This window comes from Sturnus vulgaris, chromosome 2 (assembly GCF_052056855.1).
Source record: "Sturnus vulgaris isolate bStuVul1 chromosome 2, bStuVul1.hap1, whole genome shotgun sequence".
NCBI lineage: Eukaryota > Metazoa > Chordata > Aves > Passeriformes > Sturnidae > Sturnus > Sturnus vulgaris.
This window is the reverse complement of record NC_142244.1, coordinates 53,760,548-53,785,536: the sequence shown is the minus strand read 5'-3', so window position 1 is coordinate 53,785,536 and position 24,989 is coordinate 53,760,548. Positions and strand designations below refer to the sequence as shown.

General features: G+C 36.7%; 1 protein-coding gene across 6 annotated transcripts in view; it reads right to left on the bottom strand.

The window, feature by feature from the left end:
* Window positions 1–16,680: 16,680 nt before the first annotated feature.
* The window catches only part of NBEA (neurobeachin), a 452,087-nt gene continuing 443,778 nt past the window's right edge, over window positions 16,681–24,989 (bottom strand). For all 6 annotated transcript variants that reach the window (XM_088159561.1, XM_088159562.1, XM_014868920.2 and 3 more), the window contains 4 exons: window positions 23,277–23,378; window positions 19,843–20,039; window positions 18,971–19,122; window positions 16,681–18,470 (listed from right to left, as the gene is read on the bottom strand). In XM_088159561.1, coding sequence (XP_088015687.1) covers window positions 18,380–18,470; window positions 18,971–19,122; window positions 19,843–20,039; window positions 23,277–23,378 — 542 coding nt within the window. In that variant the 3' untranslated portion in view covers window positions 16,681–18,379. The remainder of the gene's footprint in view (window positions 18,471–18,970; window positions 19,123–19,842; window positions 20,040–23,276; window positions 23,379–24,989) is intronic.

Sequence of the window (24,989 nt, the reverse complement as noted above, 5' to 3'; positions counted from 1 at the left end):
TCGTCATAAGAGCTCTAGAACCTTCACCAGCTTTGTTGCTCAATGAATATTGCTCTTGTCTGGCACCCCTTCTCTTTTGGGAGCTTGCAGGATCACAGAGCAGCTCCCCTGTGAGTTCAGCAAGCAGTTTCCTTCACATCTCTTTTACAAGTGTGGAATTGCCACTTCTTACTCCTAGCATGGTAGAGACTTCACTTTTGCAAGTCAGAAACAGCAAAATATTTGCTTTGAGAACTGTGCTGCCAGTCTTCTAACTGGGATTTCAGAGGCTTGAGAGTGTGAAACCATACATGATAAAATACTAAGCTTGACAGCATCCTGCATTCTGCTACATGTAATGGGAAGGATCCTCCCCATTTGCTTACTCGAAAAATTTCCCTGTGCAAAAAAAATATTTTTAGCAGCATTTTATCTGTATGTGTTGGAAGTGCTTCACATATATTATATCACTTCTGTCATGCAGTGATTGGATCTGTGGCTGAAACTATGACCAAATATTGAGATATAATGAACAACATAATATGGAAAATATGTTTGAGCTATTAAATAAAATTGAGAACTGGATCTCACAATGCAAGTCTGTGTCCTGTGTTTGCCTGGAGCAAACAAGCAGGAAAGGGAAAGCATTCATGTGGAATGTGGATGAAAATAATTCAACAAGGGTTACTGTAAGTACTGTAGAAAACCCCTGGTGAAAGTGGATTAAATTCCTATTACAGGGAGGTTCTAAGCGCTGCAACACTAAGACATGAAATAAAGAGAAGAAATAAAATAGTTTGGCTTAATAACATTGAGTATATGTTAAGGAAAGAAGTATGTCTGTATTTTGTACCACAAGTACCTTGAACATCTTTTAGGGAAAATATAGAAGCTATTTCCAGTCTCCTTTTAGGGGTGGAAAACATTCTTTGCAAATCAGGCTACACAGGTTCTTTCATGCATAAAATCAAATATTTTTCAAGAATTGGTTATTTTCAAGAATAGGTAGACATCTCTTTGTTTCCAGATTCCACCAGGCCAATATACTCGTTTTTGAATATTTCAAAAAATTTCCTTTTCTATTGCATATGTATAAAGATTTCTATATATTTAATATTTCCAAATATCCACTGGGGGAAATCCAATATTAAGAAAATAATGCCTGTTTTACTCTTCATAATTTAACAAAAACTGCATCAAATCCCTTTTGAGTACGAAAAAATTCCTCTAGGGGTTTTTTGTTGTTGTGGGGTTTTTTTGTGAGTTTTTTTACTTTTTGGTTTTTGTTTTTGTTTTTTTTTTTTAAACCATTAAGTTCATTGCTGTACCTTAACTATTTCATGTTCACAAAGGAACTGACCTGCAGTCTAATAGGTGGTTTTGGTAGAGAAATATTAGAATTAACCAGAATTACCAAATTCCTTCTTTGAAGACTTACAGATGCTGATTGCTGCATAGGACTGGAGATATTCTTTATTTTTAAGAGAAAAGAAGCACTTAATTATGGAAGGATTCCAGCTGCATTTTGATAGTGGTTTTCTGTGTATCTGCTCCCTGTTATGGCAAACAAACTGTGAAAATCCATCTAACTGATATAACATAAGATGCAGAATACTTCCAAAGGACATAAAAATGCTATTTAGTGAGATGCATGCTCTGCATCCCAGGCCACTGGTGTGAATAAGTCAGCCATGGCTGATCACAGCATTTGCTACATGAGAGCAAAATGTGGCAGCAATCTACTCTTGTATGCAATTTTTTTTTTTTTAATTCTGGAAATAGTGAACTCTTCTCGGTACACTTTTTCTTCTTTGCTTATTTTCTCTGTGTTCTTCTACATGCAATTTAAAAGTGAAAACATATGACTTACAGCCTAACTCTGTCCGTTTACTCAGCTGTACCTATTTAATCAATTTAAATTGGAAGGAGAGTTTACCAACTTTCAAAAATAAATCCAGGGCCAGTGCAGAGTATTGTATAAATAAAGGTCTATTTTCATTTTTGCTTCTTTAAAAAAAAGTGTGAGGAGAAAATTTTACTAAAGAAAAAAGAAAGAATAGGGAACATGGTGGTTCTTTACTTGGATTCTTTGTCTTATAAGGCCACAGTAAAATTAACAAGCCCTGAAACAAAACTGAGAGTTTATATTAATGGCTTCTGGCAAACCGTCAACTGATATTAACTTTATCATTCAATGCAATGTCAGTTAGAAAAAGCTTCAGGATAGGGCATTTGAATGTTAGAATCCTGATTAACAGATTAAATGAATTTCACTTTATCTTTCAACCCAGTACTGTGGACTAGGACACCTGACTTACTAATCTTCTCTGACTTTAGGGTAAGTATCACTGACTGCAGCTTGGACTCAGACCTTCATAAGACAGCTGAAGACAGCATGGCAGATAGATTAGCTGCTGTTTTCTAGCAACTATTTTGTTATTTTGGCTTTGGCTGGCCAGTTTAGATCTCATTAATGCTAATACTGGAATAGGCTCTTGATACACTATCCTAATTTATGTTTCATGTGGACTGAATTTTCTTGGAAGCAGAGGTTGTTAAATATTTATATTATGTTAGCATTTAATGTCACTAAGCTCCATGGGCCTGTCTTGCTATCTCTTGTAAAAATATTTAGTTCATGCAATCCTTCTCCTAAGGTGGTGCTGCACTTTATCAGCAGCAGGGAGCAATATGCTCTCCAGTCCTGGCCAATGACTTGCTTGTTGATATATTTAGTTAGTTAGTGCTTGTAGGTCCCATTTTTGAATCTGAAAATTTTAGAGTTTGCCAAAATGCCAGCAAGTTTTTTAAATTTCATTGTTAATCAAGCGTTGCTTCATAACTAACATTGCAAGGAGCTTAGCAGTTTTCTCAGGGATGTTGTTTATACAACAGCTACTTCCAAATTTCAGATCCTTTAGGGTTTCATTTGCACTTAGAATTCAGATGTAAAGCAGAGGCTTTCACGCAGGTGTGTGAACAGCTGGGTGCAAAAAAGCAAAAGACCATTTTCACAATCAGTTTTGGCTTATGCTTGGAACAGGAGCATGGAAATAATATTACATGGAAATGTATAAAACTATTCGGAGGTCAAAGCATCATTCTCAAATGTCCTTTCATTAGATAGATGAGGTTATTCCTAACAGCTTCATTTCTGTAAAGAATTACCACAGCACTGAGACAGGTACTATTGTGGCAGGACATCTGGAAGAGAAAATTCATCCTGGTATGAATTTCAGGATGAGATTCCTCATACTACCTTTAACTGTTTCTACCTATTGAGTTAATCATTCTGAACTCTCTCTATTGACAAAAGAGAGAAACAAGCATTTTAAACCAGTAGATATCTATTTTAAGTGTTTGCTTTAGAACAAGAGGTCTTGAAACTCTTGTTTATCTCCTTTGTCAATAAAGGGAACTGAGAATAATTATCTCTGTGGATGTGGCATCTTAGTTGTGCAAACTGAGTCACACCTAAGCACCTTCTGCTTCTTTCCCCATTGTCTATTCCCAAGGACAAAGAGGTCACAGCATATTCTTTCCATTCACCTTCTGTTTCTTGATTGATCCTCAGATTTGTCTCTTGCATGTCTGGTAAATGAGATCTGCATTTTCATCAGTGAGAAAAACTGGTTTTGCTGCTTACTGTAAAGTTTCTCTAACATGGGCCTGAAATGGTGGTCCTATTTAAGGTTATTTCTCCCCCTCCCTTTTTAAGGAGGGTAGAATGTGCTGGTGAGCCATGATAGTTGATTAAGATGTGTTATCAGGATGCTTACTTTATTCCTGTTAAGTCTCTTGCAGATGTGTGGTTTCAGCTTATCACATAACTTGAAAGGAGTCACATTGTGCTCTTTTCACCTTTAGACCATTCTGCATTAAAACATAATTGTTATGCTTTCCCCCGGAAATATATATTTATCTCCAGCCTTTGTGGAGAGGAACACTGAAATGCTTCTTAAACGTTTTTGCCTATTCAGACAATGATTGCAAAGCTGTGCTACTTCAGCACCTCCTACCTAAGAATGCCAGAGCTCTTCACAGGCATGAATACTTGAGAGAAAAGGAAATATCATACTTGAAAGATAGTGCAGGAAAATGCTTTCTGAATTGGCAGAGCTCACACAGCAGCAGCATCATGGTATATCTACATTTTGCACAAGGCTCTTTTTTTGGTGTCTACTCCTGTGCTTTAACCACATCAACCCGTAGGAGCACATTCTTCTCTCTCTTCTGAGAATTGATTTATCACCATAAGTATGGTTTATTACACAGTCTCATGCTGTAAATCTTTGCTGCTCTAATGGCTGATAGAAGTCTGGCACTGTGGTGAGTTCCTGCTCATTTACTCCCTGGATATTGGGTACACTGCTGATGTGAGAATGAGCTTCCTGGGAAGTCTCTCTTAATAGAGAAATGTGAGAATCAAAGAATTCAATTCTGCTGGGATTTTTCCCATTAATCAGGGTTCTGACTGGTTTCACCATTTGAAAAACCCTTTGTTTCCTTCATCTTCATTTTTATTGCATCCCCAGTTTTACAGGGAAAGCTTTTTTTTTTTTTAAATAGAAATATAAAGCAAAGAAGCAAGCAATAACTGTGAACAGTTTCTTCACATAGTGACACAGAGCCAGTCTGCTTTAAAAATGTGTACAGCTTCAGGTGTACTAAATATAATTTGTCTTAATACAGGCAATAATCAACACTGCATATATCTGTGAGGGGAGGAAGAGAGCTGGGGAGACAAGGGATCCCACATATCTTTCAAGATGATTTCTGCAGTCTCATGAATTTATTTAGGGTCTTGGAAGGGGTATTTAATTCACACGGGAATTGCTTGCCAGTGCAAGCAAGACTTAATTCATAAGCAGCCTGGTATTGTAGAGTACTTTACAGTTCTTATGTTGAAGGTGCCCCTGTACTGCAAAGTACTGTCAGTGTGGAAAAGTGACACAGTAATGCGAAGGATTGGAGGGTGTGTGTGAATAGAAATCATAAATGTAGCTGCAGCCAATATAACCATGCCTGAGCCAGTTGAAAATAGTCTGTTTCTGGTGAGGCTGTCCCATGTCTGCCCCAGACTGAAAGCTGAGTGAGCACAAAGGAAAATGGTAATGGCTTTTCCTTCTCTGCAATTTGAAAGGACACCTCTGTAAAAAAACTGAGTTAAAGTTCATCTCCAGGGAAGCTGAGGTAAAACCGTTCAGATCTAGAGAGTATTTCTTCCATTAAATCTATATTATAGGGTACTACTTCAGATTGTACTTCAAAATGTTTCTTCTGTGTTCAGAGCTGTCTTTAGGAACAGCCCCCATTACCTTTCTCGCTCAGCAGCTGCTTTCTCTGGGAACAATGAAACTGGCCATGACCTCAGTGGGTGCATGGCAGGCAGACCCATTCCCATCATATCTGCAAAGGGACTTAGGAAAAAATCCTGAAAGACACATTGCCATGTACATCATAATTCAGAAGGAAAATGTGCGTTTCTTGACCTTGCAAGCAGAGTCCTGTGTAACCAGGCAATGTCCACGGTCAGAGGGAATTTGCAGGTTTTTACTAAGTAAAGCTGGATCCTCTGGTAACCAGTATTTTCATAAGAGGAGAAGGGGGCTCTCTCTCCATCTGGAGATCTTTTACAGGTGATGAGTGTCCTGGAGGAGATGTTTTTGCTGAACACTTCTTTAAAATACTATTCTCTCCCTGCTTACAGCTGAGCTCAGTGTGGCTTTCACTTTAGTCCTGCCTCAGCCCAGACACACTGAACATCTTGCTCACATTAGGTTGCCCTGTAAAATAAAGGAGTGGGAGAGTGTTGCGAGTGAGTTAAGAAATAGTTAAGGAAAAGAATTTAATGAGGGAGGCTTACAAGTAGAAGGCTGCAGCCTTGTGAAGGGTTAGTCTTTCAGGGGCAGAAGTGTTTGAGAGTGGTTTTCTCAGGATAAGGACTGCATTAGTCTTCCCACTGGAATCACGGAAGCCCCATTGCCTATGGATGGTAACAGCAATGTTTACCTGCTTGTGAGCAAGCTTAGTTCTCTACAAATGTCTGCATAACAGTTTTTGGGTTTGTTACAAGGCAAACCTTGTATAGGAAATAACAACGTCCAGAAATCTAATAGAAAATATAGATTGGTATAGGATTTCGTGTGGATTGCTAATATCCCCTCAGGTTTATCCTTATTTCAAGAACCATCAGGACAAAACATGAAAGAATGAACAGCCACAGTGGAGATTATATCTTGAAGTAAGTAATGAAGTTACAGAGAGTCATTCTCAATATTCTAATTTGTCATTACCTGATGTAGAATATCACATCAGTATTGGTAGTTTATTTCATTTTCTGCATTAGTTTAGCCATGCTTGTTGAGCACCACCACTGCTGGAAATATGCAAACTTCCCAATGTTCAGAGCTTCTACATACAATGGTATGTGCAGCACGCAAATTATAAATATGAAGAACAAAAGTCAACAAAGGTGTGTGCAATTCTTCCCATTTTTGGTGTTCCACCCAAATGCTTGTTTGTCCTTTCCCCAGGACCAGATTACACACCCATATTACATGTATATGTTGTGTGTGCCCTGTCCAATAACATTGAAAGTTGCTAACTCTTGGAAATTTGAGGGCAGACAAAGGAGCATCTGTTGTATGTCGTGGATTTTCTTTTTTTTTTTTTTTTTAATGCCTGCTGATAATGTTGATACAAATATTTTGATCTTTAAGCAGTTTGACTTCATGGAAGAGATTCTGACTGTGTGGATGTCTAAGTAATTTCCATCAGCTCATAAATCTAAATAATTTTCAAACTCTCCTACTGGTTTTATGATCTCCTGCATTATACAATCTGAAGTATTTTTCAACTCTTCCACATTTCTAGCTAAATCTTTGGAGATGGTGATAGCTGAGCCTACAGTGTCCTGTTTCTTTGGCAGGAAGGACACACACAGCATTTCTAGGCCTGGGCAGGTGAAGATGGTTTACACCTGCTTTGTTCTTGTGCAGATGTTTGTCATGCTTAGCATCCATTCTCCTTTTATGCCTTTGTTAAAAACCTCCACTCCATACAGCATAAATTTTGTAGCCTACTTGAGCTTTCATTGATGTTGCAAAGGTCTTCCCATGGCAGATATGAATAAAGGACCGATATTTGAATATTTTTTTTTGTAATAACTCCTGTGGTTTAGGAGAGGCTTATTGTTACCACTGGAATGTAATAAAATCCTCTTTTAACATTTTTGATGAAGGGTGAACTCTTCCCGTGCCTGAGTCTGTGCAGTGCCCGCCCCAGCATCAGGTCCTGCTCTGTCTTCCTCAAAGTGCTCTTGACAGTTAAAAAATGCTCTGGATTAAGGACTCCCTCACATCTCAGATCAGCACCTTACAGACACAACTCTGGACTTCCTTTCTCTGATAAAATTGCCATATGAAAAGATGTTTCTTCCAGACTTGTCAGATTTCTGATAATTGATGATTTGTAGAAGAAATTGCACTTTGCCAGAAATGTCTGGATTGGAACAAAGGAGGAAGGAGAGGAGGAGGACCTTAACACTCACCTCTCCTCTGTTTCAGAGTTCTAAGACACTGACTACTGAGCCCTTCTGGTCTCACTCAGACCAAATGTGAGTTTTGGCCAGATTTTCTCTGTAGAACGGCTCCAAGTAGGGCTATTTCATTGCATTGAATATCAGAGGTGGAAATTGATGAGGCATCTGTCACAGAACAGTAACTATGACTGCTTTCCTCTTACCCAAATCCTGCGTGGCCGGCAATGGCAGTTTGCAGCTGGAAGGAAACAAAGAGCCATTACTTTCAGTGCACGCTCCTGATCAGGTTATATATTGATAGTTTATGCTAGGAAGAAGGGTTTATGAGTGCCTCTGGCAACTGGTGGTTTGAGCTGTGCACCTATAAATTCCAAGTTGGCAATATCAAACAAAAATTATTCTCTGGCTATAGCCTGGGGTAACAGAGAGTGGGAAAAAGCCAAGCTGCACTACTAATCCATAGCCACAGAAATTACCTCCATTCCAAAACAAACACTACATAAATTTTTTAAAGCGGGTCAACACAATATATATAATAAAATGTCAGTAGTGTAATTCAAACCAACCTTAGAAATTGTGATATATTGCGTTTGGTCTTTTATACAGTTCTGTATCAGAGTTAACTAAGAACAAATGTCGACAGCCATTTTTGAAGCTCATTCTGCCTAATGAATACTATCACCAAACCATTCTACTTTGATGACAATGCTTGTTGAATTATTACCAGACAACACCTACACCCCAATGCAAATATCCTAATTGTAAATATTTTTTTTCCCATTTAAAATGTCATAAACATTTGTGAATCTCAATATAATTATTCTGATGTTCACTATGCTACAGCTGAGAGAAGACTCTAATGTTAGAAATTTGGCAGCAGTTGCATTTGAAAAGTGATAAAGCCATTATGTGTTTGGAATATATCCCCCCATCTGTTGACAAAGTAAAATTACAAAAAACATTGGACTGAAATCAAATGTTTTTATAACCAGTTTTCTTCCCCCCAACAATAAAATAAACACAATCTAAAAAATAAAATGTACAACAGTTTGCACAAGACGATTTTTACAGTTTCTTGGGGGATTTTGAAATTTTCTCTGTGAAGTATCTCAGGTATTTCAGGCAGGTGTTTGTGCTATCTGTAAGGCCCACTTGCTATAATGAATTTCATTTTGTGGGAACCTACTTAACTCACCCTGCTTAGTTAAATTATTTAGCAAATTAATTCTGGTTTCTCTCTAACTCTTTGCTGCATCTGTGGTCCATAGCTAAAGAACAGAAATCGGGATACTGTAAAAGCTGTATGATTCATTAGCCAATTGAGCTTAAAAGGAAGTTACAAAATACAGAAAATCTCTGGTATTTTCAGAATTCTCATTAGGGCATGATGTTGTATTTTTATTTTTGTCCTTTGATAAGCATCCTGTCCTTAGATCAGAGACCTGTTGGAACATGCTGAGGCTTTTCTCCTTTCTACTTTGCCCTTCTGCCCTTCCTCTGCCCAGATCACAGGTCTGGCTGCAACCTCTGCTGTGGTTCCTGAACTCCCCAATGTGTTAAGAACTTCACTTAGTTTTGAATTATCAGAAATTGCACAAGCTAAGGACTTATCTCTGGGTCCAAGCATGGTCCTCAAACACCAGAGAATTTTCCTGACTATTACTGGTGTCTAGGAGTCATTTCTTCACCTGATCTTCAGACCTTATTGTCACTTCCTCAATTTTTGCAGTGGGCTGCTGAACTCTTTGAATACCTTCAACGGGGTCTTGGTGAATTTAGCACTTATTCACACTTCTCTTGTGGTTTGAATTTGCTGTATCCCATGTAAGGGATTCTTTGCTGCAGGCAGGTTATATGAAATCACCTTTCATTCAAATCAAGATACAGTAAAATGCAAATCCATTTATTCATTTACAAGGTACAAACAGAAATCACAGTTACAGGCACTTAAGACCACAGGAGACAGAAAATCATGCTGAAACTACCATTGCCAAGATCCAACCAGAAAACCCCCTCTCCTTGTATTTACCTGACTTGAAGTAGATGCTTCCTGGAAGTTTTACTTTGTACACAACCAGTACCTTAGGTTGTGTTCCCCAGGACAATCCATTCTCAGGAGAACATGTCAGGTTTTGTAGCTCCTCCCACACCTGAGGTCCTTGTATTCCTCCTCTCTTTCACTTTCCCCATTTCTACACATTATCCCCTTCAACATCATTCTGGGGATAGCTGTAACACAGCTCTGAGAGGTGATCATTGGACAGAGTGACTAAGCTTTAAGACATCCAAAGAACTCATCTAATCAAGAATGAAGACAGTGGGGTACAAAAAAGGGGGAGAAGGTATCTCTTTCTACTTCCTGATTCACTTTACCTGACAGGTGGGAGAAGAAGCTGTACCTGCAGGGCAGGGAGAGTCCAAATTTGTCAGGATCAAATGGAAAGGAGGGACTGGATGAACAATGCTGGTTTATAATGCATTAACTTCTATAGATATGAGGTATTTCCTTCTGAGCCAGTCACCCCAGGCTGTATTTGCTACAGGTGGAGAGAAGTAAGTATGTATTACCACAGAAAGATTTCTCTCATCAGGCATCATAAGCCAGGTATCTCAATAGCTCAAATGGCTCCCTCTCCACAAGTGCCTGTTCACATATTTACATTTGCAAAAAGGTACCCTTTGGTGGCCTGTACAGATTTGGATATCTGATCTTGGACAACTGAAGCATTGGGTGAAAAATATCCTGGATTTAGTGGGTGTCTTTCCATGCAGAACAGGTCTCAGCCTATGGACTTGAAACTCACCTGTGTGTTGGTAAGCAGCTCAAAGTGAGAAGCAGTTCATTTGGGGACACACTGGGCAGGAATTAGCAAGCTTTAAGTTTCAGTCTTCAGGAGGTGTTTTTTACAAGATGGTACACTTCAAATGCTAATGATTATATGATTTAATTCAGGGGGTCACACTAGACTTTTATTAGAAATTCAGACTTCAGTCTAGTTGTCTTCTCTGCTGGAAGACACAGAGAAAACTATGATAAATTAAGTGTCAAGTGTGATATACAGATAAATGTCGCCGTGAAGTGTGTTCCTCTGGAATTTAACCAGGCTTATAAGCCAGTGTAGCACTGTAAACTAGATTAGTAGTGGTAAAGTCAATTCAAAGTGTCTCTCTTTTATATCTAAATACCTTTCAGTCTTCTTTTGTATAAGGTCTGTATGATGATAATTTTTTGAAACATATGAAACAATTTTAAATTTTCAAGAAACGTTTTCTTACAACTATCTCGTAAACAAGTGTAATTTTCTACCATACATAGCACTGAGCTCGTGTCTTTGTGCAATAAGTGCCTTGAGTCCCTTTAGCCTTCACATTCTCAGTTACATATTGATTTTTAGTGTAGTGGATAGATAAGGAAAAGTGAACTTGTTTGTGAAATCAAGGAATGCATCTGGTCTTTCCTTAATTCAGATATGGGCTTTCTGAGAAGCATTTAGCCTAACATTACCAAGTGTCACTTTCTACTTATCAGCTGGAGCCGGCATGAAGGTGGGCTCTCCAGACCCACTTCAGTTACAGTGACTGGTTTCTGAAGATAGAGAGTTCAGTCAGGTGATTCACTCAGGCTGTTATGACAGCTGAATTCTTATTTTCTTCCCTGATTTCACAGCAGTCTCCCTAGATAAGGCTTTGAAAGACAGAGCTAATAGGGTGCTTGTCAGCAACATAGCTTTACTTGTTAGGAAGCTGGGGGCACTTGTGTTACTCAGATGGTGGTGGTGCTGCTGCTCCCAATTTCTTTCATCCGGATATTCCTACTTCAGGGAGCAGGATGTTGAACAGCAGTGAATAGTATGATTTCTTCAGGCCAGCTTGATGCCTTTCCCTTGAGAAGAGGACAATATGGTGCTTTTATCAAAGTCTTGGAAAGCCATGCCAAGGAATGAGTTGTCCATTCTTATTATCCCATGAGAAAACAGGATTGTTGAAGCACCTTGCTGTATGCTTGCAGCTCTCCATGTTTGTTTTCTGTCTCATATGACCCAGTTGCTGCTCAGCTCATGCCCTGTTGGCACATCTAGCATTACCAGGAAAAGTCTTTTGAAAATCAGACATATAAGCTACCCACCTGCTGCCTGACAATCCTAGTTTGCTGACTTAAGAGTTTGCTCCTTTTAATTGTCCATCACCCTGAAAATAATTTTTAAAAATCCTAAAAGAAGCTTCATAAAAATTTTGCAGTATTTGATAGCCCTTGCACTTCTGTGATAAAAACAGTAAGATTGCAGAGGGTTTTTCTAGGCAACTGACAATCATAAAGGTAGATTACTGATCTTATAGCTTTTGAGTGAACTTGGCTAAAAAAAGGGCCTTATATTTGTGCCATGTAAACTTACCTGTTAAATAACAATTTTTATATGAAGCACACCTTTGCAGCTGTGAGTATATGACTAACAAAGACTGAGGCCATCAACTGAAGTATTTTTAAGAGTACATGTGGCTTGCCAAATCTAGACAGCTTACTCAAATACAAAAATAATTTTACGTGGTTTTATTTTTGTTTCTGAAGTTTGGGTTACACCTGTTAGGTACAATTAGATGTAGTCTCACTAGTAACAGCTATTTTGAAAAATAATAACCTTAGGATGTAGCATAGCTTATTTGCTTCTGTTTTGTTGAATTATATAATAGATATATTATAAAAATTATATTGCACAAAAATTTCTATTGCAAATAAAAAGAAAGGTAGAATTTCAAATGAGCTTGAGATTAAAAGGTGTTTCACCAAAATTGTGGTTTTGAGCTAAAACTGGCTGTTGTCATTGGTTGAATACTGTTGGAGAATACAGAACAGTGAGGATCCTTTTTTTGATATACTTTGCACATTTAGATCAAGTTTACACATACCAACTTAGATCTAAGTGATTGAAGAATCCTCAATAGCACACAAATGGATAAGTGGTAGATGGTTAAAAAATAATTGGGATTTTTTTCTGTTGTTCTAAACCTTATTTAGCTGTTGTCTGTACATAAAGAGAAGGTATTTGTATAAAATTATCCTTAAGTTCCAGAGTCTTCTCAGAAATGACTTTACATTTAAAAATAACTTTTTCTTTCACAATGTTTTTCCATTCTTAGAGAAGATTTACTTTATCACAGGAAATAATACTTACTACATCTATTACCACATTATCTTGAACTCATTATTTAAGATCGTATGAGATGCATTTCAAAATCCAAGTTTTTCATAAAATCTCCTCTGTCCAAATGTCAAAAGGCATTAAGATCCATATTAGACTGAAAAATTTGAGGTGAAGTATTCTAAAGTTCACTGAGAGTGTTAGACAAGAGTGACCACAGTGTCTCCTAAACCAGTCTTGCAAATGAGTTATTCTAGGCTCCAAAAGGATTGCATGCATTTGCTAATTATCATCTGTTGCCAACTGTGTGTCACTCTGGACAAGCCCAGAACATATGTAAAAGATCTGCAGTCACTATATATCATCACTGGCACTTAGGATACTCATTAAACTGGAAGATAAATTCTGGTTTTTTGGAATAAAAATTCTTCTGTCTAAAATGTTGCTGTATATACATTTGTTGTGACATTTATATGATTGCTTTTTATATCTTCACGGTTTTCTCACCAATAATGTATTTTCCAGTCAACCACTATGTACCTTCCTGTGAGTCTTATAAAAGAGCTAGGCTAGCTACCTACCTGGAAATCCATGAAAGCTGTTTTGTATCATTTATTGCAATGCATGGTTGAAACGCCAGCCTGTACCAGAACACACATAAATTCATTAGTCCCACAAGTTCCAGCTGCAAATGAAGGTTTAGGTGGACTGTAGGTGTTGTCCCTGTCCTGCCCCTGGCAGCTCCAGCAAGTGTCCAGTGCACAAGGAGCACACTTTTCAAATCATCCACACCAGAGAAGGACATAAGTGGTTCAAGTCCAGGACAAACTGAGTCCATTCTGCCCACTGGTTGGTGGCATCTTGGTCCTCTGAAATGAGCTGAGGACTCTTTATAGAAATTCCTCTAGCTTGGAATGTTACACAAGGCAAATAAATTACCTGAGGGACTTTAAAGGTGGAACTATATTATTGTACAAGTTCCCAATGAAAATACTATATGTGTCACCTATCCCTCCATGAAAAATACAAATTAAATAACAGGGGCTACTTAATTTCTCTGCGCTTGAGGTTAAATTTTCAGCTAATGTTAAACGTCTCAAGGCAGTGTATTCTGTAATTTACCTCAAAGAGTTTAAAGGGTACAGATGGCATATTTTTTGACTTATTAATTTTTGCCTTTATTTAAAAAAAACAACAACCTGATTAAAAGTAAAAAATCCTGTCCAATATCAATCTATTACAGTCTTCATTGTGACATTGTGACTATGGAAAATAGTAGTTGACAATTAATTTATGGATTAATTAAAATAATGAGATTTACTATCACAATAATTTTTGAAAGATAGATAGACTTGATAGTTTTGATGAGTTGTCAAATGTGTAAAAGGAATAACCATGATTTAATGAAAGAAATCCAACTAATATTGAATACTCTCTTGATGAAGCAAGAGTCATTTCCACATCAATATCTCAAAATGTAGTTGTTTCCAGTGTCCAAAATGTGGTTGTTCACCATGGACAGGCCCATAAACCAAAGTCAGCTGTTTGGCATATTTTCATCTATTTAAATCCTTACGTAAACTAATTATATGGCTACAGCTTATAAACTTTATAAGAAAGCAACCACCAGCCTTGTTATTCTTATCGGTTTCAGATATTGAAACTTAACTGTAAATGTTGCAAAATTAATCACTAGGTTAGGGAGTCCATAAATTGTACTGTATTGCATAGACATGTAAATGTCCAGTACTTTTTTTCTGCTTTAAATACCAGCTTTAAGACATGCATTTTTAGAGTTTGCAAATAACACACACACACACACACACACACACCCCAAAGCCTAAATAAAACCAGTCCACAGTAAAACCCTTGAAAATTGTAAGCATAAACTCCAGCTTTAAGGATCCAAATGAAATATTCATATGTACTAAACATCTTGTATCGGGAGGTGGTTCTCTTGCTGTTGTCATAAGTCAGCCTTTCGCTCCTTGTGTCTGCTTCAAATGCTTTTTTCCCTGGGAGCATGAGGCTTGCTTCATCCTGCTTGCTTGTCAGCAGGGTTGATGCACTGCTTTATAAAAAGCATTCTCCACAACTGCTGCTCACAGGCAGCATTTTAGCTCTACACACACAACCTGCAAGCTTCTCTATCAACATAATCATTATTTATCCAAAGCTTTCCCAGTAAATTGAGCCTAACTAGTCTTTCCTTGGGGTAAGGATGCAGAAACCTCTATTTTATTATTGCTCATGTAGAGAAAGCAGCACTCTCCTCAACAGTGGTAGGATCTGGATGAGGAATATGCCTCGCAGTTGTTGCATCTTTTCTCCTGGAACGTAATGGCTTGTAGTCCAGTGCTTAACCGAGGGTGAGGTGGCAGAAAGGCAGCCAATAACTGTATGTTATTTACATCATAGGCATATTTTAGTTGCCCAGTTGTATCCTTAAAGCTGCATCTCCCTTAGCTGAGAGATTCATTGCATTTAATTGGTTTGGCCAAAGCTGCTTCATGTCCCACAAGCAGCTCTCAGAGACTCCCTGGGATCAGTAGCTCTAATTTCTAGAGAGAAAAAAGGCAAGATTTACTATGTGACAGAAGTGGGCAGCTGAAGCACTGGAAACGACTTGTGACATAAACTGGATATCTGCGTATATTCTCTGTTTACTGTAAGAAGCCCTGAAATACACGGGTGTACACTAATGTAATTAACACAAATCAACAAATAAAACAAAGGAATTTAAATATCTTGGCACTATTATTATTATTACTAGTAGTAGTAGTAACATTAAATCATTATTATTATTATTATTATTATTATTATTATTATTGGGTTTTTTAATGAGTCTGGGGTACCCCTACCTATGAATGCAATACAGAAAGAGTATTATTTATTCTTGTAGCCCATGGCAAATTTCTCATGTAAAGGTTTGTGTGGGCACAAAAGCTTCTAATTTGTGACTAGATTGTATTTAACACCTGAGAGACTTAATGAAAACAACAGCATTAATTGAAATAATAGCAATAATCATTTTTTTGTTTAATTGCAATAGTGCATTTTGAAATCAATTTGTTGAATAAAATACAAAATTATGGGTGACTCTTGTATAATGATGGAATGGAGGTTATGACATATCAATAAAAAGTATTTCACAGGACACTATCAACATACCAATCCTCTCTTCTCCTTTCCCCATATCTCCTACAGCTTCAAAACAATCAAGTTAGGTTGCTATACTTTCAAAAGCTGATTCATATAAAAAGATATCTGCTAAAATGTATGCTGTATTCTAATAAAGTTCTCAAATACTGGTTCATTTTGATAATTATTTAAAGAACAATCCTTCTAAATTTAAAGGAAATGAGTAGGGCAACAAATTGGAATGTTGGTTGCTATTCTGCTATTGAGGATTAGAAAACTTCTGGGAGTTTTCTAATTATTAGGAAAGTATTTTGCTTACCATATTTACCTTAAATTAGACATCTGACATATGGATATACATATGTCTCCACTTATTTGCTGTAATCTTTGTGGAGTCCTCAGGATTTCCAAAAGGTAAGTTATCCCACCTGTTTTGATATGCTGTGCAGATAGTGTAGATATCTAACTTTCAATGCCCAAAATAAGATAAAATTTATTCCATCTTATCAGATACTGAGAGATATCCAAAATTTTTCTCATCAGATCTCTGCTCTCTGTGAGGTCTATCACATAAGATTATTTCCCGTTCACAAGGATCCTAAATATCCCTTAGAGGCTTTGATTTTTCTCTTCTTTTTTACTTCTGCTGAACTAAGTAACTTTAGTAGCTTCTCTCATGACAATCAAAAGAGTTGCAGAGGTCAGTCTGTAACCTGTGAGGTTTTATTCCTGAGACCCCAGGAGAAATAACCACCCAGAAGTGCATACTTTTTGGCATATAATTAGGACATAAGTAAGAATTTCTCAGAAATAACTGTTTGTTTGTAATGATAATGGGAATGCTTTGAAAAAAATTGCATCAGAATGAAAAACAATCACTGAATTCTTTGCATATTTTATTTTTCTTTTTGATTTCCAACTCACACACATCTGGCGTATTTTACATCTTTGCAATAAAACATGGTTACAATAGCTTAAGGAATTTATATATCCAAAATATTTCACCATGATCTCAAGATGAAATGAACTTGTCTTCCAGATGTTCAATAGTCTCCCAATTCTAAGCTACAAACTCAAGATATTGCTTACAGACAGGTGATGAATAACTTAATCATTACGTTGATCCCCATGATTTCCAAACCTTATAAATACAAACAACAATGAAGAAGGAAATTCGGGGCTAAACTTACTAATACAAGGTGGATAACAAATAAGTAATCACATCAATAAATAATGATATGTTCCTGGTGCAAAGTGCCAATACAAAGAATCCATTATCTTTTTAAATAAATGACTGCAAGTGAGTGTAAATTCTGAGAAAATTACATTCCTGTTACATGCCTCATAGCCCTACCGACACAATATGTACATCTATGACAATACAGTCACCAAATATACAAAGAAGAAACATGAATTAAAGTGTATATACCCCTGGGTGTGTAATTTGATCAGTACAATGTGCAGAAAATTATTCTGATAGTTATCATTACAGTATTGTAAAAGATGAAGTGCCTTAGTCTGAGTGGCTTCAGGTGAGATTTTCAGAAGAACTGAAAAGAACAACCTCAGTCACCTCTGAAATGAAGCTAAGGCTCTCAAATAAACCAAGCTCTTCAGATTACAAATAAGGGGGAAAAAAACAGTGGGGGCTCTCTTGCCCATGATTTAGATGCCAAATGTTAATATTCCAGAAGTATAGCACTTTGCCTGTATTGGGAATCATTAAGCATTACAAAGCATTAAACTGAACTTCCCTCTTTACTCCCTTTCTGTCTAGTCTTTAAATTTAAAAGGGAGGAAATTAATTTCTATTGTATAAAGTATAAATATGGCAAATGATGGCTTTTTATCCAAATGCTTCGTGAGCAGAACTCCACTTAAGAGGGGTAAGGTTTAGATTCAAAAAGTGAAAAATGTGTTGGTGAAAATGTCAGAATTACTGTTTGCTCCCAAATTCAACCCTTTAACACAAGCTGTACCCTTAGGCAGATCTCCAGTCTGATTTGTGTGAATGCACCTGTTCCTTCAAGACATCAGGTTTAAAGTACATGCAAGTTGTAACTCCACAATAAAATTAAGAAACAGTTTTGTTCTTTATACAAGGTTTTACTTTTACAAAAGTATCCCTTTAAAGTTAAGATGTGCATCTGATGTACAAAGTATCAAACATATTTTTTTTAATCTCAGCTTGAAAAGAGGCTGGAGATGGGATGCATGTTAGGTTCAAAGCCTAAACATTGAAATAACTGGACACAAGGTTCCCCAGAATTTTCAAAAGTCTCTTGTGGCGCATCCTACTACCTTTTCTCAATAAACAAAGATATATGAAATAATTACCAAAACATTTCCTAATTCATATAATTTACATGATACAAGCTTGCTTTTCAGCAGCTGGTGTTCAGTTGTGAAAAAACACACAAAGTAAAATGGTTGCTGACTACAATGTACAGCTATTGCTGGGTGTAATGGAATGTACAACGGAGGTCAATGCAGACGCGGTTTTCCACCAGAGACTACACCTTTCTTTGCAGCACTTGTGCTCTCAGCTTTACCTGGGCTTTCAGTTCTTCACTGCACTTCAGTATCTGTTCTGATGTTCATAATGCCACCGGTTAAAATCTATATTAAAAGCTACGATGCTGCCAGAAGCCATGCCAGTAATCAGAGTTCTGAAAAAGATATCAGAGGCTGATGTTAATTCTCTTTTGCCTTCTCGAGCTATGATTTTTCATAGACAGAAAAATGCTAAAAGAACAAGGCACTTTTTGCAACACTGTCTGAAGTTCTTAAGCTTGGCTGAAAATCAGAAATGTATCTCAAACTTTTGAAATTGGTTTTAAGGCATTTAATAGGCGCTACTGCACTCTGATCTAATCTGACTATTCCTTTGTTCTTAAGTTAATGCTATTTTAGTCACATTTTGCTAGCTGAGTGTCTCGTTTACTAACTTCAATTAAATGAGACCTCACCATAATGTTAAGTGCTTGCATTATGAGACTCAAGTATCAGAATTAAATGTTGAATCAGATAAATTAACAGCAAAACAGCTGGAGTAATTGTAATTCTTATGCATCCTGTTAACAATTCCATATCATATACTCAAAGCTCATGGAGATGTATTCTTTCTGGAATTTTAGTATTTACATACAAATATGAATGACAAATTCACCTCTGATCATGAGACAGATCCATAGCTCTTATGCCAGCATCACAGCCAGGGTAAATATAGAGCTGCTTGAAGTCACAGGCCTGCCATACTTCCACTACACCATTGTCTCCTCCTGTCACCAGGTTCTGCCCATCACTGCTCAGGAGGATGGCCTTCAGGAGAAGAAGAAAAATTCCAAGCACACAGTTAGCCTTTATCTTTATGGATCAATATTTTAAAAATTGAATTTACTTATAAGCATTTCTTATATTCTGCCCACTTTAAATTTGAAGCAAAATGTTTCCTCTCCTCTTTCTCCCTAATCCAAAAATAAACCAATGAATTTTGTGTCATCAAATTTTAAACAATTGTGTGGCATTAAACGTGAGAGATAACAAAAAACAGTCCTTGACTGAATCTGCCAATACTTGAGTTCAGCACGTTTCTACATTCCATGATTTGTTCTACAATACTCAGTGCTACCACTACCACCTAAAGCACAGCAGTGATCTGCATTCCTAATGCTGCTTCAAGTGCTAGTGCCAGAGCAGAGCCCTGAAGGCATGAATTCATGTCTTGGGTAATAAATGAAGAATGAGGACTTTTCAGAGCATTTTGTTTCAAAGACATATTTCCCACTGAAATTTAATTCCAAACAAAAATTCTGGGAATATTGTGGGCTCATGAGCTATTTGTTCTTATTTATTCTGGAAAAGATTAAGTGCATTTTCATATTTGGAGATGGTGATGAAAGGATATGTGTTTGAATGGCTTAACCAAAAGGCAGAAATTTTACATATATGATTTCCTCTAAACCATATAGCAAATAAATTCAATTTATTTTAATAAATAAAGGCAACACACAATAAACGCTTGTTTGCATTTAGATTTACCCTGGTTGAATCATTGATTTCCATCTGAGCTAAGAGTTTTCCATTAATGCTGAAATTGCTGAAGCGTCCTCGTTCATAGTAGATGATGCAGTGACCTTCACTAGATACTGAAATTAAGCGAGGGTACAGGCAGTTTTCTGTTCCTTCCAGGGCTCTCAGCAAGTCTCCAGTAATTGTGTGTACTAGGCAAGGACCCTCTGTATATGAAAACATAATATATCATACATTTGCTGTTTATACAAATGATATAGTCTGTGCACAAAAAGGATGAATAATACACATTTATATCACATTAGTGCTGCTTAGATATAAGAAGCTATAATGTTTACTTAAGGAATTTAAAATGCACAACAGAAAAGGAAATGCAAGAGCTAGCATATTAAGAAAATAAATACAATATGTCCAGAAGTGTATTATTTACTTAGCCTGGTAGGATTTTTCCTTGATGTATCTTCTAAAACACTCTTTCTTCTTCCCAAGCATTCAGAAGCTTCACTCTTAGTGATTTTCTCCAACAACATGAACTCTCTTTAGCCTGCCCATTCACATTAAACAGATGTGCCCCTATCAGTGACTTGTGGGAGCAACTCCCATAGGGCATGTAATCATATTACTGCATATTTCTCCTATAGACTATGGCAGTTCCTGTAGATCCTCTCCCCAATGAACATGTGATATGCATAGATTTCAGTCCTGATTTGTTTCGGCAATGGGAGTCATGTGAAAGCCAACAGAGTCGCAATGATACTTGGACTATAAGAGATTTTAGGAGATCACACTATAACTCCATTTGCTCCAGAGAGATTTGAATATGAGATTTTAATGTCTTTTTATTATACTTTTGAAAGCAAGAAACAGCTATGAAATCTACAGTGTACATTTTAAGATGTAAAACTAAGCTTATTTACATCTCAAGAACAATGAAAAAAGTTTTTTTTTGAAAGTGAGATTTGTATTCCTACTAAGAAAAAGCATCTCTTCTCTGATAAATGTAATGAGTCACAGGAAATTCTTAATGTTTTCTTTTATGAATCACAGGATAATCCTGGACAGCAGAGTAATCTCTTCCTTATACAATTGGTTTATGACCCTGAAAGTAAATTCATATTGGCAGACTCAGCCATTTCATGTCAAGTCCTTCTAACTTCTTTGAAATTCACACAGCAGCTGGGTTTGCCCAGGTAGAATGAATCAGCATCAGTGCATTTATCTGTGAACCCTCTTATATAGGTTTTTGTCTGTGTTTGCATAAAGTGCAGTGGCACTCCAAGTTTGGCTGCATCCACGGGATAGCACTGCAATGGAAATCATTTATTTTCTCAAAGAGCTGAGTTTCAGCTTTGGAAATACTGAAGTGCCAGGATATTACAAAAAGTGATGCTTTCACCTTTAGAATAATTAGCTGGTTAGATTTTTCAAAAGAAAATACCTTCATAGCTGAATGGTCATGGCACAAAAGGCACATCTGATTTAGGATGCCATTGTAAGGACATACAGACTGACCACGTGTTTTGGGTTTGTTGGGTAAGAACATGGATATAAGAACATCAACCTGATTCACAAGATTTTCCACAGATGAGTCCTAAATGTGCTGTCTTCCTGTTTCAGTAGGTTCTCAAGTGCTGCAAGTGCCATCATAATGCCACAGCGAGTTCCAGAGGAACAGCTCCCCACCAGGCTGAGCTCAAACTGGATGGCAGGCAATGCTACATTGCCATGTGATGCAATCTAAGAAGCTGGAAAGGGACTGAAACTAACAGATCTGAAGAAAAAGCTTTTGAAAAGGCATACCTTGGAAAATAGCAATTAAAAATATTTTATCTCTGCATTTTTTATGGTCTAAAATTTCAAAAGGAAGAACATGGGAAGACTACTTCAAGAGACAGACTGGGCCACCATTTCTCTAGATCAATTATAAACATATTCTAAATCTGATTTTAAAATCTTTGGTTGTCCATCAGCTTTTACCTCTAAAAATGTGTAAGTTACCAAAGCAGCAAATACTTAATGAATCAGAAGATAACTGAATACAGATTCAATCTATATTAAGAAGAGGAAATTTGCAAAAAGATAGTTGGAAAGGGTGGGCTACTATGGCAGCCAGAGTGTATGAAGCTGCCCTAAACAGTAAGAAATAGCAATACTTCAAGAAAAAGATTTAACTTCAGCATCACTGTACATTCTTTTCACAAATGTCTTGACTTTGCTTATGACTGTTATGTAGTATGCCATTATAAGAATTAATGACCCATTAGGATTTCCTGTTAAAAATGGCTTTACTCAAAAGTTTCACTCTCAGCTTGAAAATAAATGTTGAACTCCAAGACAGCATAAAAAGCAATAACCCAGGAGCTCAGCTGTGAGCAAAAGCTGGCAGAGCAAGCATCACATCTTTCTTACCCTCAGAAGCAGCAAACTTAAAAATGAGTACAAAGATATCCATGGAGATGATTGAAACAAGCATCACTACAGAGATAGCAAGTCACTGGATATGAATGTAAGAGTAGAGTGGAAATGAGATAGGAAGACATATAAGTTAAAAGGAAATACGAGGATGATGCAAAGAAAGGAAATAAGGGGAAAGAGATCATGTAGCACAAAAGAAACTAAGAGAAAAAGGGGAGAGGGAGAGGTAAATAGGAAAGGAAAAGAGAAAAAGACATGCAGTTTGACAAGTTAAGAAGCTGAATGAGAGAGGACTGTGGTGGAAGAAAAGTGGATATGGAATTAAGAAGTAGGAGAAAATGGGCAGAAGCAGTGAAATGGAATAAATCAAGGAGAAACAGAGTAAGGAAGGATGAAGCAAACATTCATTGAGGCTGGTGCTTTATTTACATTGATTACCAGTAATACAGGATATTGCTGCAGGCTTGGAAAAGTATTTTGAACACTTGTGTTAGCAATTGTTGGGTGCTCTGGATTCCACAGACAACAGAGAGAACCTGCAACTGCTCATTATTCAGAAAACATCGCAAACAACACTGCTGGACAGATTGCTGCACACAGTTCCAAAGCAAACTGATCCTGCTTCCTTGGACAGTGAGGTCAGTCCTACAAACTGCCTCTTAATTAAGATCAAGGTGGAGAATTTTGACCTGGCCCTCTCTGAAATACATGTTTCTATCAACAGGTTTCTTCAAAATCACTAGATGTCATTAGAATTACTGTAAACATTTTTATTAAATACTCCTCCAAATCTGGGCAGAATAGCAGCATTAAGTGATAGTTGAATGGAATGATCAACTTAATTTGCATCTAAACTTCTAAGTGCAGATAGTAAATAAAAATTTTCAGAGAAAAGTCCTTTGGATTCTCCTAGAATTACAACACACTTAGGGATAATTAAAGTATATGCGGCTTGAGGGAAGTCTGAGAAATACCACTAAAAAAGACTCTAAAAATGTTAAGACTTAAATCATAAAAACGTTTCTGACCTTTAGCACCACTGATAACAAGTCCCAGCTCTGCACAGACCGACACGCAGACAACTTCATGGTCGTGACCAGTTAGAACGGCACGAGGAGCTGGATAATCACCTGTTTAAAAAAAAAGTGAGAAAAAAAAGAAAAAGAAAACAAGGAAATTCCAAATCAGACGTGGTTTATCAACAAAAGAACTTTGCTGTAATTTGCTTGAAATCATTAAACATAAGAGAGGTGCAGTGTGATTAAGTATCTCATATTAGGATACCAAGCAAAATATATTCAGGTATCATAAAGCTTCAAAACCACAACTTCTCAATGCATTAATGAATTAATTAAAAGAAAACAAATTGTGGTGCTATTGTAAGCAGCTGCAATGCAAAGGTCTGCTATTGAACATTTATGTCTCCAGACTTAAGCTATGAACCTAAAGAATTTAGGATGTTCCTTTAATAATGATCCTAATTTGTTTCATGGAACTTGGAGTAGGAAAAGAAAAGAGGAAGAACAACACTGCACTAGAAACATATTACTGCTGCATAGGTAATATTGATTCAGAGACACATGGAATGCTCACAAATTAAAATATGCATAAAATGATATTTTATATATATATATATATATATATATATATACACATATATTTCAGGACTGAAATATATTTTATTTTGGTTTCAAACAAGTGGACATTTATGGAGTGTTTATATGACAAACAGTAACATTTCTATTGTTTCTAATAATAACAGATGCTGATAACCTAATTGTTTGGTATTTGATATTGCTCTGCCAGGCTAAGAAAGTCAATTGGCAACAAAAATTAGTGACTTGCTAGATAACACAGAGTTCACATCATTATATTTGCATTGTACAAATGAAATACAGAAGATTGGGATATTCAAAAGGACTGGAGCTCTGCCAATACAGTTCACATACTAAAATAAATTACCTAGGGAGCTACAGATAAATTACTGTAACATTAATTCTGTATAAAATAACAAAATGGTTAATCCACACTTTTGTCAACAAGAATTAGAAGAAAAAAACTCATTAATACCCATTACTGTTAATACCAGTGTTGGACTGGAAGTCTTATCTGGTTTTGCTAGGATAAGAGGTACAGTTGGTAAAGATAACTATATTAAACGGTTCCATTTATTAATTTATTTTTTCCACATATTTGTCTTAGTAATACAATATCTTGATGTAAACCAGTTTTATATGCAACTGACTGTGGACAACATGGATGGCACAGAAGCTGGGTCAATGACAAATCGTATTTTTTTTCACAGGGAGGTATGTACTCTGAGCTACATATAAGGATTTCAGAAATAAGGTTTTGCAAATCAGCTTTCAGTGAGGAGCTGAAAATTGATTCTTAATCAAGTACTAACCAATAATATTAGTTATGGTATAATATAAATCCTGGCTGGTAAGAAAGGCTTGTAATAAAATAATTGATGCAAAGTTTCATGGGTAACTGTATAATGACAAGAGAAAGACATTATATCATTATTATATCATTGCCTAGTTAAATTAAAAAGTAGAAAAATGTGTTTTTATTTATTTTCAATGCAGCCAGATGGAAGTTGATGTTCCTGGACAAGCAGAAGCTCTGTTCACTGAAGAGAAGATTCTTTTCTGGAAAAAAGTGATATAGAGTAGGATTTATGGAAAACTCCCTCAATATAAACTTTCAGTGCAATACCTTAGATCAGCAAATAAAAG